Consider the following 21,987-nt stretch of genomic DNA (forward strand, 5'->3'; position numbering starts at 1 on the left):
GGCATCACCCAAAACCTGTACCAAAAACAAGCCCAGTAATAAGAGAAGTTAACATCTATCTCTATGAGTGGCTAAATTTAAGAAATTAATGATCAAACAAAAAACATGAACCTAAAAGCCTACCCATGAAGTGCAAAAAGTGCACTTGGGGAAGAGCTAATATAAATAAAAAATACCAGATGCAATTTTCATTATTTTCTCCATTTTTCTTGTCAGGTTTTTTCACTTATATGTCCAGTAACACAACCACCTTGCAAAGTACAAAAACACATCTGAGGGAATGACAGTCTTCTGTCTCACTGACACACAAAATAAAAATCACAACCTTGAAGAACCCAGCTACTCTAGGAAAATCTGAAGTATGAAAAAAGGGACTTCCATCAGCTTGGCATAAGCTGTACAGTAAATAAGCCACAGAAGCCCAAAACTGGCTTTTAGCTGACATTGCATGTCAAGTGATAGGAAAATGTAATTGTAGTAATGGAGATTTTCTGTATAAATAAGCTTTCAAACACAGTATTAAACATTTTAATGCATGCAGTGTTGGATATTTGGACATCTGTATGAAGGGCCTAGAGAACTGATTCTGGATATATACACCTACAGGTTAGGGATGAATCTGTTTAGGAGGGCCATTCAACAGTCTGAGCAATGGTGATCAATGAAATGCCCAACTTGGATGTTTTTGGAATCATCAGTCTGAATTTTCTCAAAAGCATAATGATGCTAGGGCTATATATTCCACTAAGTGATTATTTAGCCCATGACTATATTTAGTTGAATTTAATCCCTGTTATCTGTGTGGTGTTTTTATATGACCAAGTCATACACTAAACTAAACAGGTCAGACTTCTCAACAGCTGTTTGAAATGCATGACACATTCTGGAAGCAGCTGTCAAGGAGTGTAATGCAGGCAGTTTTGTAGGAAGTATCACTTAATTGTGGCCAATGCTGCTGAATTAGTCATACGTCCTTACTGCCGGGAGACACCGCAGTGGAGCTTCAGCTCTTCTATCTCAAGACAGCATGTTTTACAACATGAATTTAGAGAAACAACTGCAGTAATAAAATAATTCAAATTCTGCTCCTTACTCATAAATGTGCAATAACCATTCCAAACAACACAGCACAAAATGGATCTTTGTGGAATCAAAATATGGCTCAAAATACAAAATGTTAAATTTTGGATTGTACAAAACCTGTGTCACTAACAGCAAGAATAGCTATTAAATAGTTAGTTGAAAGCTTGCAAGTACAGACAAATCTTCTATGAACACATATCTTTTGAGGATGTCTCTTCACTTTCAATGTGCTAGTGAAAAACTGATTCTAGAATGTTAAATTAAAAATCACTGCAGAAGCATTTTAAGCACAAATTCATAATGAATTTCACACACAGTAACATAGATTTTATCTGTTGATTTTTTACTGGGAAATTTACAAAACCTTTCTACTTTTATTTGTATCTTCCCTGCCTCAAACACATTTCCTTCAAACGTCAGAAGCAAGCTTACGTTTGTCTATTTGGGGTCACATCAATAGGATCAACTACATCAGTGGTTAAAAGATTTACATTATGAGTAATCGACTGTTTCATTTGGTGTATCTTAACTACCCCTAATTTCCCTTGGGCTTCATGTGCTTGCTGCATGTTGTGTTCTAGCAGCTGGGGACAGTCAGTGTGCCTATTTTCAGCAGTGACAAGTTAAACAGCCTACACAAGGAAAGATGGAATAGCTGTTAAACAAGGATATAATGTGAGTGAATAAACATCTCCCACTGACTTGTCCTTTCTAGAAAAGTTACTTGTTATTTCCATTTTCTCAATGTTTACAGAAGAAAGGTATGGCATTGCTAATTAAAGTCATACAAAGCTCAGGTTGGAGTTTTCAATCTGCAGCCGCACAGATTGTGTTCAGGCTGACAAAACAATTAATTCAGCATGCTTCTCAGGAAGCCTCTGTTTCTTCCTATCACATTTGCACATCTTAAACTAACAACATAATCTGTTTCTCAAGTTTTATGCTGGTATTTTCATCAACATTATCATTAGCCTGCAAGGCTGAGCTCTAATTATTAAAATGTCCAGTGCTGAACAGGTTTAGTAGCCAGTACAGACACATTCCACCTTAACAACCTCTTATCACAGCACTTACTGTGTTAATTACTGCAAGGTCACAAACCCTCCTTCTAGATCTAAAGTGAACTGACTATAGAATTCAACTGAACTGACCCAGTAATTCCCAGTGGCAAAAGTTCTCATTAACTGGATCAAGTTTCTGTTTCTGTTTGTTTGTTATGATTTTAATATAGGTAAGTAGGAAAAGCTTAGGCAATTGCTAGCACAGTCATAATTTTCGTTCCCAGACAGATGGCACAAATCATGAGGCACATTGGAAAAGATTTAACATCTCTAAAGTTACAATCAATATGCAAAGTATGATATACTGGTGCTTTAATATGGAATGCCAAAAGCCATTTTTGGGCAGCTCCTCAAAGAAATTGGAAGAGTGGGAGCAACACCTAAAAGTGTTCTACTGGATGGTGCGTCACATGTGGTTCGTATTTCAGAGGTTCATGTATTAAATCAGTCTTGAAGTAAAAAAAAATGCAGTTATGCAAAGGAAAAGAAGACAAGTAGTGCAGCATTGGCTAAAAATCATAACAGAAATGTAGGAGAAGCCTTTATATACAATTTAAAATTTGAAAGTGAAGTGAAAGTTTACATTCAACATTATCTTACAAAAGCTATAATCCTGCAACAGTAGGAATTTCTGAGTGGATAGCACCAATTAATCAAATCGATAGACCTACTTAATTTTCACTCCCTGAGTATTTATTCACACACAGCAGTAATTTTCATTTTTTTCCATCTTTTCCATGAATAATAAACTCATCTTTATAATGGCAGGCATTTCTCTCTCCATTTCACATTTGCGATCAGGGCTAAACATTGCTTACACTTAGCCTTAACGGTGCATTTCTGGTGAGCATTAAATCTCATTTCAAGTCTCCTGTTATGCAATATTCCTTCCACTTACAGACTCCTGCTGTTAAGTCTCTGCATTGGCTCATTAAATGCTGCTTTCCAACAGCATCAAAAGAAAACAATTTTCTTTTTTTTCAGTTCATGTTTGAAATGGTATCAGCACGCAGTTGAAGAAATTTATTTAGGCATGGTGCTCTTACATTTCATGTATTGAATACTTCTCCTGGTATGTTGGATGTATAAGACATCTTGCTACAAGAGCAAGGTGTTTTGATTCAGGATGTGAGGGGACACAAAGTCCCAGAGACACAGCAGTCTTGTAGACCAGTAGATAAAACAGTTATCATCAATGAGACTGAAAAAGGTGGAATTGCTTCCATTAATTCAAGTTTGCCATTCATTGTCAATTTACAATGACTGGCTTTGGAATAGTCAGATGTAAACAGGAATGAAGCCTCAAATCTTGACAACCTACACCAGAACACCAGCAAGGCTCTGAGACAGACTGCAAATTAAGCCTCAGCCTTTCCAGGAGTTTCATCATAACATTAGAAAAGCTTAGCAGCAGCTTCAAGAGAGAGCTGCAGTTCAGCTAGCAGAGTGAGCTGAGGCTGCTCAAAGCCAATTTTTCATCTGTAGCCAGAACTGCAGGAGGAAGACAGAGATGAATGCTTATCACATCTGTACCTCACACTAAGCTTAAGAAATACAAGTCTCTGTTTGCATTGTTTTGGACATTACTGTTATCCACAGCCTGAAAATAGCTCGGCCTTCACCAAAATGGCGTTTTATAAACTGGTGCTTTGCTAAAGAAGTGTACTTTTTGCCACAGCTCTTCCCAGAGGATACCATACAGAACACAAAAACAGTACAACCTCTCAGCATTGTTGAACAACAACAAAACAGTTACATGGCACGACAGAAAGAGAAATTAGGAACAGGTTGCCTTATGGAGTATTACAGCTAAAACCAGAATTTTAATAGCATATGGTTTTGAGTAGTTTTTTGTACATGTATTACACATTAAAGAAAGATACTGGCAAAGGTTTCAAGTAAGATGATTTTATTTTTTCAAAACCATTTATACAGCACTGAATATCTGGTGACTTTCAGACCTAAAATAATCCCTATACAGATGTGGGTGTCTGTGTATTGTGTTATCAACTAGTAGAGGTTGCCCCATTATTTTCAAAAGAAATAACTGCTACAAGTTTTCCTCAGGGATAACACAATCTTTATTTTAAGCAACTCTCAGTTAATGCTTTATCACCCTGTCATTACCTTCTCTTCTATTAACACACCACTATTAATTTATTAGCATTATGTTGACTTTATGCTGCAAATTCAGAAAAGCAGACAATGTAGCAGACACTGGTTGTAAAGACCTTTGTATTTTGTGCATCTGTCAAAAGGGCACTCAAATCATTAAGCACTAAAATACAAACCAGACAAGTAATTGTTATTTGGTCTGTTAATTTTTTTCGAATGTTGTAAATATAGAGCAACAGTGTAACAAAAAGTTGCATTGAAGTGTACATCCAAAAGTAACACAAGCTACTAAGCTCCTGCAAAAGTTGCAAAGCTTGTCCTTTCCAAATAGGATTGTGAACAAATAACCGTGAATTCATTACTTTCATCCTATGTAGAAGGGCTCTTGTTACTTGCTAAATTTTTCCTGTTTGGACAGGAAATCATCTAGCTAATGGTATCTCCGATTTTATTTAAATCATTTTTTTATCAAAGTAATCTTCCAGAAGCAAAGGTGATCTTCCAAAAGCTTTAAATTCCTAAGTTCATGATCCTTGTACTTGCCAAGACTTCATCATGGAACAAGGTTTCAGCGAACATATCAGAGTTTTGCAAAGCCTCGAAAAGACGCTTATAGTCTTCTGGATACAAGTTACACATTGCAGCATTTTTGGGAATTTCTAGTGCTTTCAGTAACGTGTCACTATTGTCCAAGCTCCATGAACTGAAACAAACAAACAAAATCATAATGGAGCATTTCTTTCTGTGAAAAATTAAAAAGCAGGAAACATTATCTGAAGGTCCACTTCACTCTTTCAAAGCTTCTAGAAGAAGCTAACCTCTTCTTGCAACACAAGTTATTTTCAATCCATACTGCAAGCAGGAAGAAACCTCTGCTATTAAAACACACAAATAGCAAATAAAGCCCCCCAGCACAATACCAAACCACACAAACCTCTTCATTACAGGATAGGTGTTCTCCCTCCCTCATCCATCCCAAATGCATAAGTCAGTAACAGGCATTACAACGTAAAAAGGGTGTTTCAGTGCTGGAGAAATTAAAGCCAAGGCAGTCGTCAAGAAGATAGTATAGCATGAACTAGTGACTTACACCTCCTAGGTATTTTCTTCTATATATAAACAGATGTATCTGCCCTCCTCTCATCTACATCTTAGCTATGAAAGCTATACTTTTATAAATGTGCACATACATTAACTATTTCCCAGACAGGAAAAGACTGAATAAGTACACAGAAGATGCATATTAGAAGCCTTCAACTTCCTGGCTGAAGGATCAAGTGGAGATGAGGTACACCACTGAGCTTTAAGAAAGAAATCCATTAAGGCTCTTTGCACTTCTCTTTGCTAAGAGAGTTACTGGAATATAGTAGCTTATTTTTTCCTCCTTTCTGGAAATTAACTTTCATATTCATTATCTTCTTCAGCCAATGCTTTCCAGACTGTGAACACCTCCCATTTCTGGAAAACAGAAACCTACTGATCATAAAGGAAAGCAAATAGCTCCAGTGTAATACCAAAACCAGTATTAAAGAAAGTTGCATAATTGGTAAAGTCTAAAGCCTTATTTTTTAATTAGATAACAGCCATTTGAGGACATCCCCATTCCACCTTCTATAACCTTCAGCTTCTTTTCATTAGTGTGACTTTGATGTCTGCTATAAGCTGAATCTCTTTTAATTTAATCAGCTTTTAATTCCTGTTACTGCAAAATGCTTGGTGGCTTTATTCTTGTACCTGTAAAATAAGTGAAAACTTCTTGCAGATACATGAATTAAGCTCCATTGGAGGTACAGGAATTACTGCACATATACATTCTAAATACTTGTCAACCTTCCTGCCAGGAACAGTCCCCAAAATACTGTATTGTGGGTTGCACAAATTAAATCTTCTATTCTACATGTTCACAATTAATTAAGAATTAATTAATTAGTTTTTTTAAAGGCTGTATTTCATCTGCAAATAAATACTGCTTTGGGAGCATATTTTAATATTTTCACGTATTTCCCCAAAGTATAAAAACTGTAATTCTTTCTTACTTACTTTAATCTATCAGTAAGTTTAGACTTAGGTTTAGCAAAAGACTGTTTCACCATGAAAATAAAGGTAGATGCATTTGAGGGCTTCAAGCCTCCTGTAAACAGATTTTGCTGAGGAGTCAGTCGTACCAAACATAAATGGTCATTTGGCACCTGCTGCAAGAAAAACAAAGTCACTGAAAAAAAATCACTTTTTAAGACAGTATCTATCTTAAGCTAAAAGTTATGTTTGCCACTAGCAACATTTCTTATTAAAAGTCTTAACAAGATGATTTCATTGGAAGATGAGGCTTCACCTCCCTGTGCCTCCAACAGAAAAGGAAATAGAAAACAAAAGAAACATACTATCACTTGAGGTTTATTTCTATGTTTTAAACTGGACTTTCTTAGTTGAAGTAGACAATACTGGCTTGATGTGAGTTTTCAAGATATTATATGGCCTATAGTGTTCCTATGCAAGGTATCAGATCAACTACCTGCCGTTACATATAAGATGGAATTATGTGAGTGTAACACTAAGACACTATTACAACATGATGATTTTATTAACCTGGGACAAAGTAGAGTCTTCAACTGAAACAAATGTACTTCTGTATTGGCAGCAATAGATATATTGTCCAATAGATCTGATATTTGTACTTCTAAAGCTGTCCTAGTACATCTTGCATGTTGAGACCTGATGGGCCTCTCTACATGGCTTTTTGGTAACACAATTAAGCATATAAGGCACACCCAGTCATATATTACAGAAACATTGCAAACTACACTCAATACAGTACCACAACAGTTTACTGGGGAGCATGAAACTTAAAAATATTACGTAAACATGCTTTTATATTATCAGAATTAAATAGGGATGTTCTTTTATTATACAAAGGAACATCATTACTTCTCTAAAAGAGAAGTAAGTAACTTTACACAATGTATTTTTGCACTTCTCAGATTTAAGTTTTGAGACTCATGCTTTTCCACAATTAACTTGCACACGAAATCTACAATAGACATGTGAATAACTATTTTAATCAAAACAGCAGCATACTGATTGTGCTATTAACTGTGTTTTGTTCAAGCAGGTAGATGTAACCATCAGTAACTTTCTCTGAAAAATACTTTACCTATTCATATTCCTTTATGCTATATATTCACTATAATTTTTCCATCACAGACAATAAAGACACTAGTTTATTTCAGTTTCTAAGCTAATAGCAATTCTTCACTTCTGATGAATCTACATGCTGCCTTAAATTTTAACTAGAAAAGTTGCTAAAAGATACATCTGTAAATGCTGCTATAAAGTTACTTTATCTTTTAATTAGAAGTAATTTAGCTGCATCTTCAGAAGAGAACTGTACACAACAATCTTACCACAGTTTTTGGTACTGCCAGTCCCCCATTTTTCAAATTAGTTGCAAATGATGACCAAGGTTCCTATGGGAGGAAGCAAATATATTATGGAATTAAATAGTGTTTTGTTAGAATGGATAGACTATTTCATTTGGAAGGTACCTACAGTGACTATCTAGTCCAACTGCCTGAGCACTTCAGGGCTGGGCAAGTTAAAGCATGTTATCAAGGGCATTGTCCAAATGGTCTCTTAAATGCTCACAGGCTTGGGGCACCGACGACCTCTCTAGGAAGCCTGTTCCAATGTTCCACCACCCTCTCAGCAAAGAAATGCTTGCAAATGTCCAGTCTAAATCTCCCTTGGCACAGCTTTGAACCATTCCCATGTTTCCTATCACTGGATACCAAGCAGAAGAGCTCAGCACCTCCCTCTCCCCTCCCCAGGAAGCTGTGGAGAGCAGTGAGATCACCCCTCAGCTTCCTTTGCTCCAAACTAGACAAGCCCAAAGCCCTCAGCTGCTCCTCATGGGACATTCCTTCTGGTCCTTTCACTGGCTTTGCTGTCCTCTGGGTGCATTCAAGGACCTCCACATCCTTCTTAAAATTGTGGGGCCCAGAACTGCCCAAGTATTCAAGGTGAGGCTGCACCAGTGCTGAATTCAGTGGGACAATCACCTTTTCTGACTGGCTGATGATGCCTTTTTGAGGCACCTCAGGATGCAGTTTGCCCTCCTGGCTGCCAGGGCACACCCTGCTGACTCAGACTGAGCTGCTGCCAGCCAGCAGCCCCAGGTGACCAGTGGCCAGCCAGGCGTAGCCCCAATCAGTACAGCCCTCTGAGCTCTGCCTTCAGCCAGTTCTTCACCCAGCACACCCTGAACCTGCTCACCCCACAGCTGGACAGCTTCTCCAGAGAGATGCTGTGAGGGGCAGTATCAAAAGCCCCCCCAGAATGCAGAAAAATTGCATCCACCATCTTCCCTTCATCCACTGAGCAGGTGACCTTATCATAGGAGGGTGTCAGATGAGTTAAATGAGACTTTCCTTTGTGAACCCCGGTTAATTATGCCTGATTTTACATTGTTCTTCAAATTACTTTAATAGTACCCAGTAGAATTTGGTACTCCATAATGTTTGCAGGTAGTGAGGTTAGACTAAAAAGTCTGTAGTTCACTGGATCTTCCCTCACATCCTTCTTTGTGGGGCATGTGGAATAACATTGGCCAGCTTCAGTCAGCAGGGACCTCCCCAGACTCCCAAGACCTTTGGGACCTGATTGAGAGAGGTCCTGCCATAACTTCACTAGCTCCTCAGGTACTCTGGGATGAATTCCATCAGGCCCCATGGACTTGACAACATTCAGCTGATACAGCTGGTCCCTTACAGTTTCAGCCTCCATAAATGGAAAGTCACTGTTCCCATACTCATGGTCCTTGGCTCAGGGGACCAGGCAGCCCAAGGTCTATCAGTATTATTAAAGACTGAGGCAAAAGAGACATCAAATGCCTCCACTTTTACTTCATCCCGGTTAGTCAGATGACCACCTTCAAAAAGTACTCTTCTTCAACTTCTTAGTATCTACCTTAATATATACCTTGTAGTATAAGGTATTTGGAAGACAAAAGACAGTGAAACCTGATTTTAGATCAGCAAAGCATTTAAACTATGAAGGTAGGTTCCTAGAAAAACAGAGCACAAAGATAAATCTGAAAAGCATAAACTAACTGAACGCTGATGGCCATGTGCTCATGGGGAAGTGGGGGGACAACATAAAAAAAAAAATTAAAACTAAATTAAAATTAAAACTAAACCATAGCATGTTTCACAAGGTAAGAATGTACTGACTAGTAGGAGAAGCAGGTATGCATTAAAGCACCAAGACTCAAAAAAATTTCTACTGAACACATCTTAGGAAATCCAAAGCATACATGATGGCAAAATTTACATGATATAACGAAGAGCAGACTATGACAGATTGGAAAGGCAGACTTCTAGTTTCACACAACCGCTAGCAGAATGGAAAAGATATATCTGGTGTCTAAATATCTCTTTTTTATCTACCAGATTCTGAGAATAAATGTTTTTGAGTACAGTGGCTTGCAGAGAAAACACTGACATCATAGTGAATATCAGTGTTGCTTAATTGAAAAAGTTTTACACAAAACCTGACTGTTTTGGCTTTTTATAAAAGTTTTCAACAGTTTTCCAAATGATTTAAACATTAGACTAGCTTCCAATTAGTTTACAATGGTAAACCACTATAAACCCTTTTCTAAATGCATGTCCATAGCATTAGGCCATACCAGCTGGTACAAAACTCTTACCTTATGCAGCAGTTCAATTTCATAACCTAGTTGTGCAAGTACAGTAAGTGCTTGATAAATCTTTGACTCCCCAGGCTTTGCTGTTAATATCTAAAAAAATGGCAAAGACTAAGCATTTTTGTTGCACAAAACCAAGACTGTGTCTTTATCTAAGCAAAATCCACATATATATATAAAACACTAATAAATTCAGTTAAGTCTAAAATTCCAAGGTAAAGTTACACAATGACTCAAATACATGCTGTGTGCTATGTTAGTATATCTTGTCAGAAGACAGGACTGGAAGACATTGTAATATTTGATGTATTTCTTCACAGCAGTTATTTGGATAACTGAACTATGCATGAATCTCCAGCACATATTTTCTGGTCCCTTTTAAGGCAGAGAAGTTTCACACAGAAGGATCAGATTTCATATAAAAACTGTAGCTTTGGGAGAGTTACCAGCTTGCACTGATAAAATAATATTCCCAAGAAGACACACAAGCAGAGTAAGTAAAACATCAGGTGACCTCGCTGAGCATTAAGCAACTTGCATCATCCTGATCAATACTACAAATCAAACAACTCTTAGGGCAAGAAAAAAAGCTTGTGATTATTCCCAAAAACAGCAAGGAAAGAAGTAAATTGTAGCAGGGAGATTTAACTTCTTGTAATAGATTTACACAGCCTTGTCATATGATAAAAAGCCAAAACAACCAACAAAAAGGAGCCAACAATGCCCAGTAAAGGAAGGTTCCAAGACCTTTTACTACACAACTCTCATTTAACAGGGTTCACATTATAGTTATTATAAGCAGAAAAGCTAAAAAACCAAACATGAAACAGGGACTGCATTAAATGAATAGGCTGCCTTGTATTTAGTAAAAAATCTGACCATTAAATACATACCATACAAGTGGGTATTTCAGTGGTGTCAAACCTGTCATTTCACAGAAGAATATGCTTAAGATGTTTAATTTTTACAGTGGGGTGTTAGACACAACACAAGCTGTGTAAGGAGACCTGGAAGTCCTTGTCTACTTCAAGTAATTAAAGGTTTACGGTTTATGGCTCTGTAAGAAACCTCCCAGTTTCACGGAGGAGGAAAAAAGGCATCCTTGAAGTGTAAGTACAGTTCTAGAGCTTTGGGACAGCATAAATTAGGAACATGTAATCCAGAAAGGGCTCTGCACCTTAGTGTACAGAGCATTAATAAAAAGGAGTGCAAATCATTATATTTTTCCTCAGTTCTTTTCAGTACTGCATACAAAACAACTCAAGAGGACAAGTGCATCTCACTGTATTGGTATTTAGTGACTTGGTATCCTCTTCACTTGTGTTTTTGAGTTTTGAATTCAGTCTTCGTTAACTATTACCTGCAACCAGTAAACAAACTTGTTGCAAAAAGCATGGTACAGAATTTAATCACCTCACAATTTACAATGGAAAGCAGCTAGTCTGCTGCTGCATATGCTTCTCAAGGACCAGTCTTCACATTTATAAAATCTGTGGTTATATGACAACAGAATGTTTCTTAACAATGCTATCACTGCATAAAGTGAACAAGTACGAAACTGACAATACTTTAAAATTCTGGTAAAAAAAATTAATTAGCAAAAACATTAAGTATACAATATAAATGGGTTTGTGTTCTGTGAAGCACTACACCTTCATTACCTGTAAAATGCCTTGCACGTACCGTATACTCTTTTTCGCTTATAAAGAGGTTGAGTTCTATTCTTCCGTATCTGTATATGGAACTGCATTCATACATGGCGAAAAGAAGTCTCCAAAGTCTGTTTCTTTCCAACTGTTGTGGTACAATTCCAAAAATTTTCAAAGGAACATCTGTTTCAACAGTGTGTAAAAGTATCTTTAAAATTCTGCACTACATATTAGACATTCTCATTAATTCTAATGTCTAAACTACAAACAAATAAGAGAAGAAAGTCTGTGACCTCATGTTGTTCAAGAATTAAGACAATTCAAGCCTTAGTCAAAGCTAAGCCCAGCTTGCATTAGACTAAACCTTTAACAGACAAGCAAATACTTAATTATCTGATATTGCCACAGAGGGTTTTCCTGAAGCTATCACGAGTCTTAAGTAAAGCTGAAATGTAGAAAACAGTATCCATTAATCCAGCACGTGTATTAAACAGAACATATACCTCAAGCAAATCCCAAAGATGTTGCCAAACTGCCTATGCACCCTTCAAACACACGTTTGTAACATGTGGGATCATAAACATATACCTGCCCTCCAAGGAACTGCTACTACACCCATGGTTTCAAAAAGTTTCTCAGAAGACACAGCAGGTGGTTTCAATGTTCCCTTTGTCAAAGGATCCATTCTGAAGAAGTCACCATGAATCACCTTTAACTGCCCATCCAGGCTATTCTCTAGGGACTGAATAAAAATAACTTTAGTTGAACAAATCTGGATATAGTAACTGGTTTTGCAAAACACCCAACCCAAACAAAAAATGCATTCAAGCACTACCTAAAATTGTTACCCAGTCAACAGAAGTCAAACCTCAGAGCTGCTTCTTACAGCTGATAAAAAGAATAGCTTCTTTCTTTCAGCTGATAAAATAACTGCCCCTTCCCTGTACAGGGCATTTTGACATTTTTTTGTGCTATTCAACTTGAGCTTTAAACCACATTCTTGAAAGAGTACAATGTTCTACAATGTTTTAAAACAAACAAACAACTATACTCCACTAAGCAAACCACTTATTTTAACAATTTAAAACTAGAATTCTTCCTATCTGTGGAGAGAATGCCTTTTATACATATTTTAGAGTCATGTGAGAGTCCTTGGTTCCAAACCAGCAATGTAATGCAAACCTTCTACAGCAACTTCTGCAGCTCTGTGTCTGACCCCCTCTGAATCCATGCAAAGCCCAGGAGAGCAGGAGAGGACAACACATGTAAGTGTCAATTGCAGGAAAACAGATTAAACAACACTGTGAGATAATCAGAATAACTAAGACTATTTTTACAGATTTCTTAAAGCTTCATACAGAACTCTTGCTTAAACATAAACATCAACAATGACTCAGATTAGTTTCAAATTTATGCATGAAATTTTATTTATGCATAGGAAAACTATGTATGAACTTGAATTCCTACATACACAAAATGCCAAATCAATTAATTAAAAAATACTCTGCATTTGCAATGTACAATACCAACCTACTTACTGTTAGTAGGCATTATTTCACATGTTGCAAGTAACAATCACTGCCTAATTCCTTTTTGATCCAATAATTACACAACAATTTAAGTTAATTTCTTATTTTCCCTTTAACTACGTTTTAGAAATGTGCAACTGAATCAAAAGTGTACCTGTAAGTCTGTAAGAAAATCTGAGTTACTTTCCAGAGCTACCACTCTAAAACCTGCATCAAGCAGAGTTCGAGTCAAAATCCCAGGACCTGAAGTAGAAAAATTTAAAAAAAAGAAAAAAAATTAAAAAGTGCATTTTTGTTTCTAAGTTATTTCCTTTAGTGATTTTCCCAACACAACACTTTGGACATATCACCTTCAGCAGGAGACAGCTTGTGTTTGTTTAAATACACTTCAAAACAAGAGTTAGAGAAATGATTTACAGGCAGCCTGCGTGAGATTGCTCACTGAATTACACTAAGCATAGCATTACAATTAGATACTGAGCAGCACTGGAGATAACATGTCAAATATTTCTACTACTTTTTCTTCTGCCAACTGAAACATACCGTGAAATCTTACCCACATTATCTTTAAAATACATTCTGCATATAACATAAACATATAAATCCTCCAAACCATTAGGTAACTGAAGAGGACTTACTATAGCCCATAATCCTGGGTGTGTTTTCACTGACCAAATTCGCCTACAAAATTACAGTATTACCTGACAGAAAACTACATCTCTGGTCACTCTACAGCAAAATTTTATCACGAGTGACTCAAGCCTCCAGACTGCACCCTCATTCATTCCCCAAGCTCTGCATAAATGGACCCCCCAGGCACACCCCGCTGCCCACACCCAGATTTCCTGGGAAGGTGCCGGGGAGTGGGTCCGGGACAGCCCCAAGCCGGGATTCCGGCCGGGGCAGCGCCGGAACGCAACGCAGCTGCCACCCCCGCCCGAAATCCCGGGAGAGGCAGGGCCCCGGCCCCTCCCCGCAGCAGCCCCAGCCCTTCGCGGGGCCGGGGTGCCAGCACCGCCGGTGGCGAGGGCGGCAGCTCGGACTGACCGCCCAAGGTCACTGGGGCGCGCTGGAGCCTCGGGGCAGCTCACCAGGCGCGAACTCGAGCAGGAGGGGCTGGGGGCCGGGGCCGGCTCCGCGCTGCAGGCAGCGCCACACGGTGCGCGCCAGCTGCGGGCAGGCGATGAAGCGGCGGACCACGAGGCTGCTCCGCTGCTCCTTACGCACCAGCCGCTTCTCCTTCGCCGGCTCCGCTACCCGCAGGGCCGGGTACTGCCGCCCTGCCGTCACCCAGCACGGCGACAGCCCGGAGAGCAGCGCCCGCAGCCCCGCTGCCAGGAGGCGGCCGCAGCCCGCGGCGCCCAGCGGGGCCCGGCCCGCCAGCATCGCCGCGCCGCGCTTCCAGCTCCGGCAGCGTGAGCGCCGCGGCAACCGGGCCGTCACTTCCTGCTCTGCCCGGCCTCTCCAGCGCGCTTCCGCTCCGCCGTCGGAGGGCTCTCCTCCCGCCGCCCGCCCTCTCTATGGTGCCCGCCCCGCACCGCCGGCAGCCTGCGGCAGCACCGGCCCCCGCGCCTCCGCGCCATGCCGGCTGGCGGGTCCCGGCCGCCCGAGCCGCCGCGGAGCTGAGGTGAGCTGACAGCGGCTTATCCTTAGGGGGAGGAGGAGGGGAAGGTGAGATGCTTTTCCCGGTGCCGCACACCGCCGCCGCCTTCTGCTTGTGTCGGCCGCCACTGGGCGCTCCAGGGGCGGGCTAGGGCCGCCGGGCGGGCGGCGGGAAGGTGCCGGTGCCGGGCGGGCTGCGCGCCTCGGCCGGGGTGAGCAAGTGCCGGCGCTGCGGCTCCTGCCCCCGGAGCGGCGCCCCCGGAGCGGAGTACGGGGAGGGCTGAGGGGAGCGGCGGCTCGGGCGGCGGGGCTCGGGCCGGCGGGAAGCGCTCTGCCGGGCGCCCGTGCAGCGATGTGTGCTCCGTGTGTCGGTGAAGTCCCAGGAGCTACGTATTTAGTTTGAGGTTTGCCTGGGTGTTTCACGAGAGTCTTTGATCTCCGCGTCTGCAGCTAAATAGTCACTTCGGGACTCGGTTGTTTGTATCGCCCTGCCGCCCTCGGCAGGTGCAGGATCTTGCTCCGGCGGATCTCCGGAATCGGTGCTTGCCGGCTTCTCTCTGCTCGGTACCTTGTTGCAATTACGGTTTAGGTTGAACCCGTAATTTTCGATAGCAGTGACGTTGTCCTTCCGGCAACGTCCCCAGTGCCTGAACGAGAAATAACTTTAAGACCATCTTCAAAACGTTTTCGAGTTCTGCCAAACTGGAGTTCATCCTTCAGGGATACTGTGTGAATGCCTGTCAGTGGCAGGTGAGTGGCCGCAGTGTGATGGGGGAAGGGAGAGAGAATCCTCCCAAACGTGTTTCCTTGCTCCGTGTCTAGTTTGTGCAGAAGGCAAGAGAGATCTGGAAATCACAGGGCACAACTGGTCTTCAAATTAATGGTTCAGAAGTAGGCTTTCTGTATGATTTTCTGCAAATTGCTTTATTTCTTGCATCTTGTTTCTCTGCTTGTGAAGTGAGAAATTAATACTTACCTACTTACTAAACAAAGTCATTTTGTTCGGTATATCGCTCTAAAACAGAAATTGGGATAGAAAATTGTGGCTTTGTTGTTCTTTTCTTGGGGGACCTGCACGGGGCATGAAGAGGGGCTGGGCTGAATTTAGAAAAGTGCCTTAGCAAATGCAGAAGTTCTTTGTATCTGCAATTTATTTTTAAATACTCTGCTTTTTCACACTGAGTGCTATAAAAATTTTCCCTGTGCCTTAAGGGAAATGGACAGATTGTTCAGCTGGATGATGGGATAGACCTCAATCCATTTTTAAACTGGACTTTATGTTATAATAGCTTTTCCCCTCTCTTACTAATTAGTCTGATAATTCAGTAATTTATAGGGCTTTTAGAACATCAAGCAGAACTTGATTTTCTTAGAGCAAGTATTTAGTAACATCCTAATTCAGCATTCCTTATCAAAGTTTATTGACAGCTATGGCCACAGAAAGGTTAGGTATAGTTTTAAGCTTAATTAATGAATTTTGGAAATTTTTGTTGTCAGTTGGAGGACTCAGGAGTGCTAGGGTCATCTTTGAATGAGCTGCTCAGGGCAACTGAGATTATTCAAAGGAGTGTTTGCTAATGAAAGCCAAATGACAAAATGCCCTGACAAGTCTTCATATACTAGAAATTATACACTTTTCTTCATGTTTTTATTTATTTTAGTTTAGTGCTTGCCTGGATTGAACCACAGGTCTCTATGGGCTAAACTCATGGTTTGTTTTTCTGCCCCCTACTAGAACTGCCAGATATATGCTGAATCTTTCATGCTTAAAGGACTACCTCTTTATGACCTGGTCATTACCTTTGTCAAACTGTTGAAACCTTAGGAAAATGGTAAGTTTTGTACATATTTTTACTTTAGAAATTACAATGTAGAAAATTGTTTATTATATTGAAGTGTATTGCAGGGACATTTGAACAATTATTTTTACATTAATGGCTGATTGTGGTGTGTGTTTTCTAGTTTAATCCAGCTATCGCCACATGCAAATATTTGAATTTACAGTCTTACCTCATGAGCCTTATGTCTTTGTAATTTATGTGCATTGTTGAGTGCTCTGAAATTGTTTCCTCCTAATTATTGTTTCCTGAAATAAATCAGAGAGAATCAAAAAGGTTACCTGCTTGATTGGATTCCAGGCTATGCTTGAACCAAAAGAGCTCATTAGTTGTGGGGGTCAAAAAGACAGTAAAGAGACTTGATGGGGTTTTTTTCAATGGTTCTAAAGACCTTTTGCATTTACCTTTATTTGGCTCAATTTAAAGCTTATTTTTCAAGTTAATATTAAAGCATTAGCCTTTTAATATTATTTTTCTATGTATTAACCACTTAGCCATAGTAAATATTGACAATAGTTTCTAAGTAAGGGTGAAAATTGCAGAAATACCTAGATTTTGGTCTCAGTTTTTCAAACTCTTATGCCTATACTTCATTTTATGTACAAATTTGACAGAATTTCCATCTTGCACAAAAATAATCAGATGAGTATGTGAATGGAAATTTGCATGATCATATTTCTTCCTTCTCCTCCTAGTGGATAGTTATCATTAGAGTTTCCTCTAAAGACTCAGAATACAGATTAAGTTTGAAAAGTCTACATGTTACCAAATACCTCCTCTAATGTGAATTTTAGAAAAAGCTTTCAACAGAAATGAAAGAAACTCTTACAATAGAGCTGAAAGAATCACTTAAGCTTATTTGCTTCAGTAATGTGAAAATTAAATAACCTGCTACATGCTTGAGTTGGCAGAAACATCTCTGCTTTGCTGAGATGCAGGATGCCACAGAATTATTGTTTTCACTTATTTTATTAAGCATACTTGAACAATTTTATTGTAATGCTTTGGTTGGTGACCAAGGGAAATAGTAGAAGGAGTAAGAGATTTCTTCAAAAGTGCTCTAAACAGTGCGCGCTCAGGAAAAGAGTCTCTAGGAAGAATTCTATTTTAAAATCTTTCAGAGAGTAGCTTCATTCCTTTGTCATATTTTCTAGCCATAGCTGTCCCCCACTCCAAGCCCATACATGGCACAGAGGAAATCTCCCAAGAACTGGAGTAGCATTTAATCCTATGCCACAATCTGGTTTGAGGCCAGTGAGTTTGCAACCTGTGGGTTGTGTTAGACATCTTCCTTTGAAGTGAAAGGCAGCCTTTACAAAGAGGTCAGCGATTTTGTATTTGGAGCTGTTATGGTCTATAAACCTTAGCTTACTGCTTTCCTATGTGTCCTCTGTTGACAATTAAAAATGGCTTGACATTTGGATGGGGGACAGCGGTTAGGGAGTGGGGGGAGTTCTGCTGTTTGGCCAAGCTATTAGTAGCAAGGGAAACTAGAATCCAAGGTTCCTTGGACGCTCGCCTGCTCCATGTGACAATGCAGATTCCAGCCTAGCACTGAAAACCTGATTAATAGGGAGTTCCTGTCCATTAAAAATCTGGTAGATCAGTTGTGCAGATCCCTGGAGAGTGACTGCGTAGGTACCAATTAAGTGAAACTATGAAGTCAGTTCTCTGAGATAGTTTCTGAGCACTAGGTGTATGGTCATGTATGCTAGAATAAGCTTATTTGATTAAAAAAGTTAAACAACTCCTTCGCTATTTTTGTTATGCAATACCATGCTGTTTAATAGGAAAACTTTTTCATACCAGGTGCAGATTGACTTTGCAGCCTTACGAACACTGCAGCAAAGTTCACAGCTGACAAAAGAGCCATTCAGAACAAAAATAAACATTTTTTAAAATGATCTGATGCCTTGAATTCTGTCCCTACTGATGCTAACTACAGTGTCCGTGTTTTATTTCCCTTCTAAAGAACACTAAGAAATATTTTTAACATTTTCAGTGGAGAGGGGAAGGTTTTTGTAGTGTGAAGATGGTTGCATAAGCTGTGTATTATAAGGCATTTTGGCAGGGTTACAAACTTTCTCACTCTGTGTGTACAGAGAAACTCAGTCCCTAGGGCTATCAATCTGGCATCTTTCATCAGCACTAAATTTACTGCAAATATTTTTTGTGTGCATGCAAAGAAAAGCACTATTAAGACTTTGTGGGCAGGAGTGAAAACATTCTAATAGATGCTTTTTCTGTTTATTTCTCTCAGAATTTCTCTTCACTGAATTCTGGTGAGCGTGTTCTGCTGACTTATATTCACTCAGCATGTGTTTGTGTGTTGGTCTCATTATAAGTCTTTATTCAGAAGGCTTTTGAAATGTTGCCTTGCTCAAGAGCCTGTTGCACTACGATTTTTTTTTTTACTTGTTTTTTCTTATTAATCTACTTACAATATAACTGTGATGTCTTTGTGTGGTTAACTGATAAGGAAAGTGTACAGGTGAAATGCTGTTAGTGCCAGAGATTTCTGTAGACAAATCTACTGTGTTGCATGCTTGCTTTTTAGGAACAGAGTTGCTTAGGAGCATGAAGTTTTTTCCACTGTTGTTCCAATGCGCTGCTCCACCTGTCCCAAGTGAATTGTTAATGCATGGCCTTAGAATGTGAGCTTTAGCACTGCTTTTCTGTGTCCATGCAATTAATTTTCTTGGGATTTTTGTTTGGAACATTAATATTACACTGCAGGGCAAATTCAGATTAATTCAGAATAAATTTAGGTTAAAAAAAGAAAGAACCTAAAACTAATCCTGGTATTCATTTTATCTTAATAATATGAGCATGTTAGGAAGATTTTTAAGTTCACTTGGTGAATATGTTACTGAAATAATATGGAAATTCATAACGTGCACTTTGGAGGTTTTTTCTTAATGGTTATAACCTGGAATTTTGTGCACTTTTAGCCTCTAAGTGAGGGCATGATGATCTTATCACTTTAGACCAACATTACATCTGGACCTGCATCACAGCTCAGGAGTTGTTCATTCTGTTGTTACGGTGTTACAGTTGACCCAGTTTGGTAAAATAAACAAATTGGGGTGCATCTTGTCCTGAAATTACAAGTTTGTCAGTTGTTCAGTAATATTTTGGCATTTTCACTGACTCATGTGTTTATTTTATAAAGTGACATACACAGTGCAGAGCTTACACATTTGATTCTAGGAGGATTTGATCCTAGGAAGAGTTGGCATATAAAATTACTCTTTATTCCATGTTGTTTTGGGAGCTGCTTAGTTTCTTACCTGGACTTCTCTTTTTCTCCTGGAAGACTGTTGTAGTCTACTATTTTAATACTGAAATATGACATCATTAACACCAGGAGAAATAACAGTCATTCAGTGTCTCTGTGAGCTGTTAAATTTCTTCTGTCATGGTATCATTGAAACAATCTCACTCTGGGTTTTAAGTTAAGTTAGTTTTTACTACCTTAGAGTACTGAGTTTTTGTTAATGTTTGTGATAGTTATGATTTTGTAATGGAAAGATCCTTTTTAAATGGAAACCTCTTAAAGTGGCCTTGATAATAGTTTTTTGAAAAGATGATCTGAAACAAATTAGATCTCTGTTTACAGGCTCAGGTATTGCAAGCATTCAAATTCTACATGGAGAAACTGGTAACTGTGTGCTTCAGAAAACCTCTCAAAGATCTATTAGTCAAAAATACATGTAAATTGTTAGAGGCAGCTCATATAGCCAATATCTATTTACACAATTAGAGCTGAAATGAATTTACTGTGATAACTTCCTGTTGGAAGAGTTGAAACAGCACTCAAGGCTAAATTCACCACTGGGTTTAAGTGGTTGCAGCTTCATTAACTTCAGCCAAGTTACACCAGTGATTAATTTTTGGGGGTTGTAATTTGCTTAACATAGGTCTCTTATAGTTCATATATGATTGAGTTCTTGCTCAGGCCTTTAAGGGCCAAAAAAAGACGAAATCAAGTGTATTGTACCTCCTTACAGTCCTTGTATGGTCCCCTTTACCAAAATATTTATTTCACAATCTTTTATTGTATTCATCTTTGATACATCCCTGTGAATTTTAGCAGTACTTTGTGGTTAAGAAATGCAATACAGGTGATGTAACAGTGTGACTGACTTCATAGAGGAGGTTCAGAGCAAAGAAGGGATTTGATCTCATTCATTTGTGTCTGACACTGAATAATGTAAAAACTAGACCATCCTTCCTTTAGGAAATATAAAGCAAATTGATGCAAGAATTTAGTAGAGCTGCTGGATATTCTGATTTTCTAATGATGGCAATTATTGAAGCTCTAAGAATTAGCTCTGTTCTTAATTAACCTTCTGGTTGGACCTGCAGGCTTGATAACAGAGGGACCTCAAGTATGTAATACTTATGGAGAATTGTTTCATAACTTTTATGGACAGCTTTCCATTCTATTTGTGTTTGCTTCTGGCCTTGATATGATTTAGGACCTCAATGAATATTTTTACAATACTAATTTTCTGTGTGTTGATGAGGGCTATAAAACTTGCTTGTCCCTCATCAATATATAAAAATTATGAAATTCAGTCTCACTATGAAATCTAATTCTCAGAAAATCTTGAACGTTCTTCTTTCTTCAGTTGGGCAACTTTTAGATAATTGATCATTCTTCTTGCATCTCCATTTCAAGGGATCTGTTCTGTCATCTCTGCTTTTTCATATATGTTGAAAACTGTTACCTGAGATCATGAGAGATTTTTTATTATTGTATGTTTTTTAGCAACCTCTCTTATGAGATGGTAGGATGTGACAGCTTTATCAGGTCCTTGGAAAATAAAGATTTGGATAAAAGTGAGTTGAGCTGATTAATTCTCATAAATATAGTCTGTGGATTTGCAGGACTTTTTTTTTTCCTGTAAGGAAAATGTACCTATCCTAGAAAAGATGCATAAATTTGTCTAGTAGGAAGCTTTTCATTTTGTTATGCTTTGTAATCAAACTTGTGCACATGTTCTGAAGTGTTACAAAAATCTGGGAGTTCTTCAATTAGAAGGAAAATTTAAAAATCAAAAAAGGCAAATTACTACTTCTCATAAGACTTAAAAGGAGGTTCATGCATCCCAAGGCAAGACCAGTTACTCATAGGTTATTCCTGGCCAGCATTTGTCTAGACTGTTTATAAAAGAGCTGCAATGATGAGAGTTCTCCATTCTCCTGAAGCAGTCTGGTCTACTGCCTTTCTACCATATATATATATATATATATATACACACCCAATATACGTTCTGGTGTTTTGGTGCGGACAAGAAAAAAAAAAAAAAGGAACACATAGAATGGTGAGGTTGCTTTTTGTTCTTGTAACATTCAGTCAGATTTGTTCTAGTGAAGCTTGAGACCCAAAATTTTTCAGACACT

At 39.0% G+C, this 21,987-nt stretch overlaps 2 protein-coding genes across 8 annotated transcripts in view; one reads left to right on the forward strand and one right to left on the reverse strand.

Moving 5' to 3' along the window:
* Positions 1-4,042: 4,042 nt before the first annotated feature.
* On the reverse strand, positions 4,043-14,575 carry TFB2M (transcription factor B2, mitochondrial). Of its 2 annotated transcripts, none has more exons than XM_082277096.1 (8): positions 14,230-14,575; positions 13,293-13,381; positions 12,198-12,351; positions 11,644-11,792; positions 9,964-10,053; positions 7,661-7,723; positions 6,300-6,448; positions 4,043-4,962 (listed from the first exon to the last, which is right to left on the reverse strand). In XM_082277096.1, the coding sequence occupies exons 1-8, from the start codon at positions 14,522-14,524 to the stop codon at positions 4,770-4,772; spliced, it is 1,182 nt and encodes a 393-aa protein (XP_082133222.1). In that variant the 5' UTR covers positions 14,525-14,575; the 3' UTR covers positions 4,043-4,769. The 2 variants fall into 2 exon arrangements, with proteins under 2 accessions (XP_082133222.1, XP_082133221.1); XM_082277095.1 differs by having other exon boundaries at positions 6,300-6,451.
* Positions 14,576-14,629: 54 nt separating this feature from the next.
* CNST (consortin, connexin sorting protein) overlaps positions 14,630-21,987 on the forward strand; it is a 46,489-nt gene continuing 39,131 nt past the window's right edge. For 2 of the 6 annotated variants that reach the window (XM_082277088.1, XM_082277093.1), the window contains exons 1-3: positions 14,630-14,765; positions 16,476-16,572; positions 18,839-18,860. In XM_082277088.1, the coding sequence (XP_082133214.1) occupies positions 16,570-16,572; positions 18,839-18,860 (25 nt within the window). In that variant the 5' untranslated portion in view covers positions 14,630-14,765; positions 16,476-16,569. Of the gene's footprint in view, positions 14,766-15,286; positions 15,491-16,475; positions 16,573-18,838; positions 18,861-21,987 lie in introns of those variants that run through there. The other 4 variants (XM_082277090.1, XM_082277089.1, XM_082277091.1 and 1 more) reach the window with 4 other exon arrangements.

The sequence above is a fragment of the Coloeus monedula genome, assembly GCF_965178545.1.
Source record: "Coloeus monedula genome assembly, chromosome: 2".
NCBI classification, from domain to species: Eukaryota; Metazoa; Chordata; class Aves; order Passeriformes; family Corvidae; genus Coloeus; species Coloeus monedula.

Coding starts and splice junctions, on each gene's coding strand:
- TFB2M (XM_082277095.1), bottom strand. CDS start 14,524: ATGCTGGCGGGCCGGGCCCCGCTGGGCGCCGCGGGCTGCGGCCGCCTC. Junction 10,054..11,643: donor TAAGCGAAAAAGAGTATACG/GTACGTGCAAGG, acceptor CCATTTTTTTAG/ATATTAACAGCAAAGCCTGG. Junction 4,963..6,299: donor AAACTTACTGATAGATTAAA/GTAAGTAAGAAA, acceptor TGTTTGTTTCAG/TTCATGGAGCTTGGACAATA.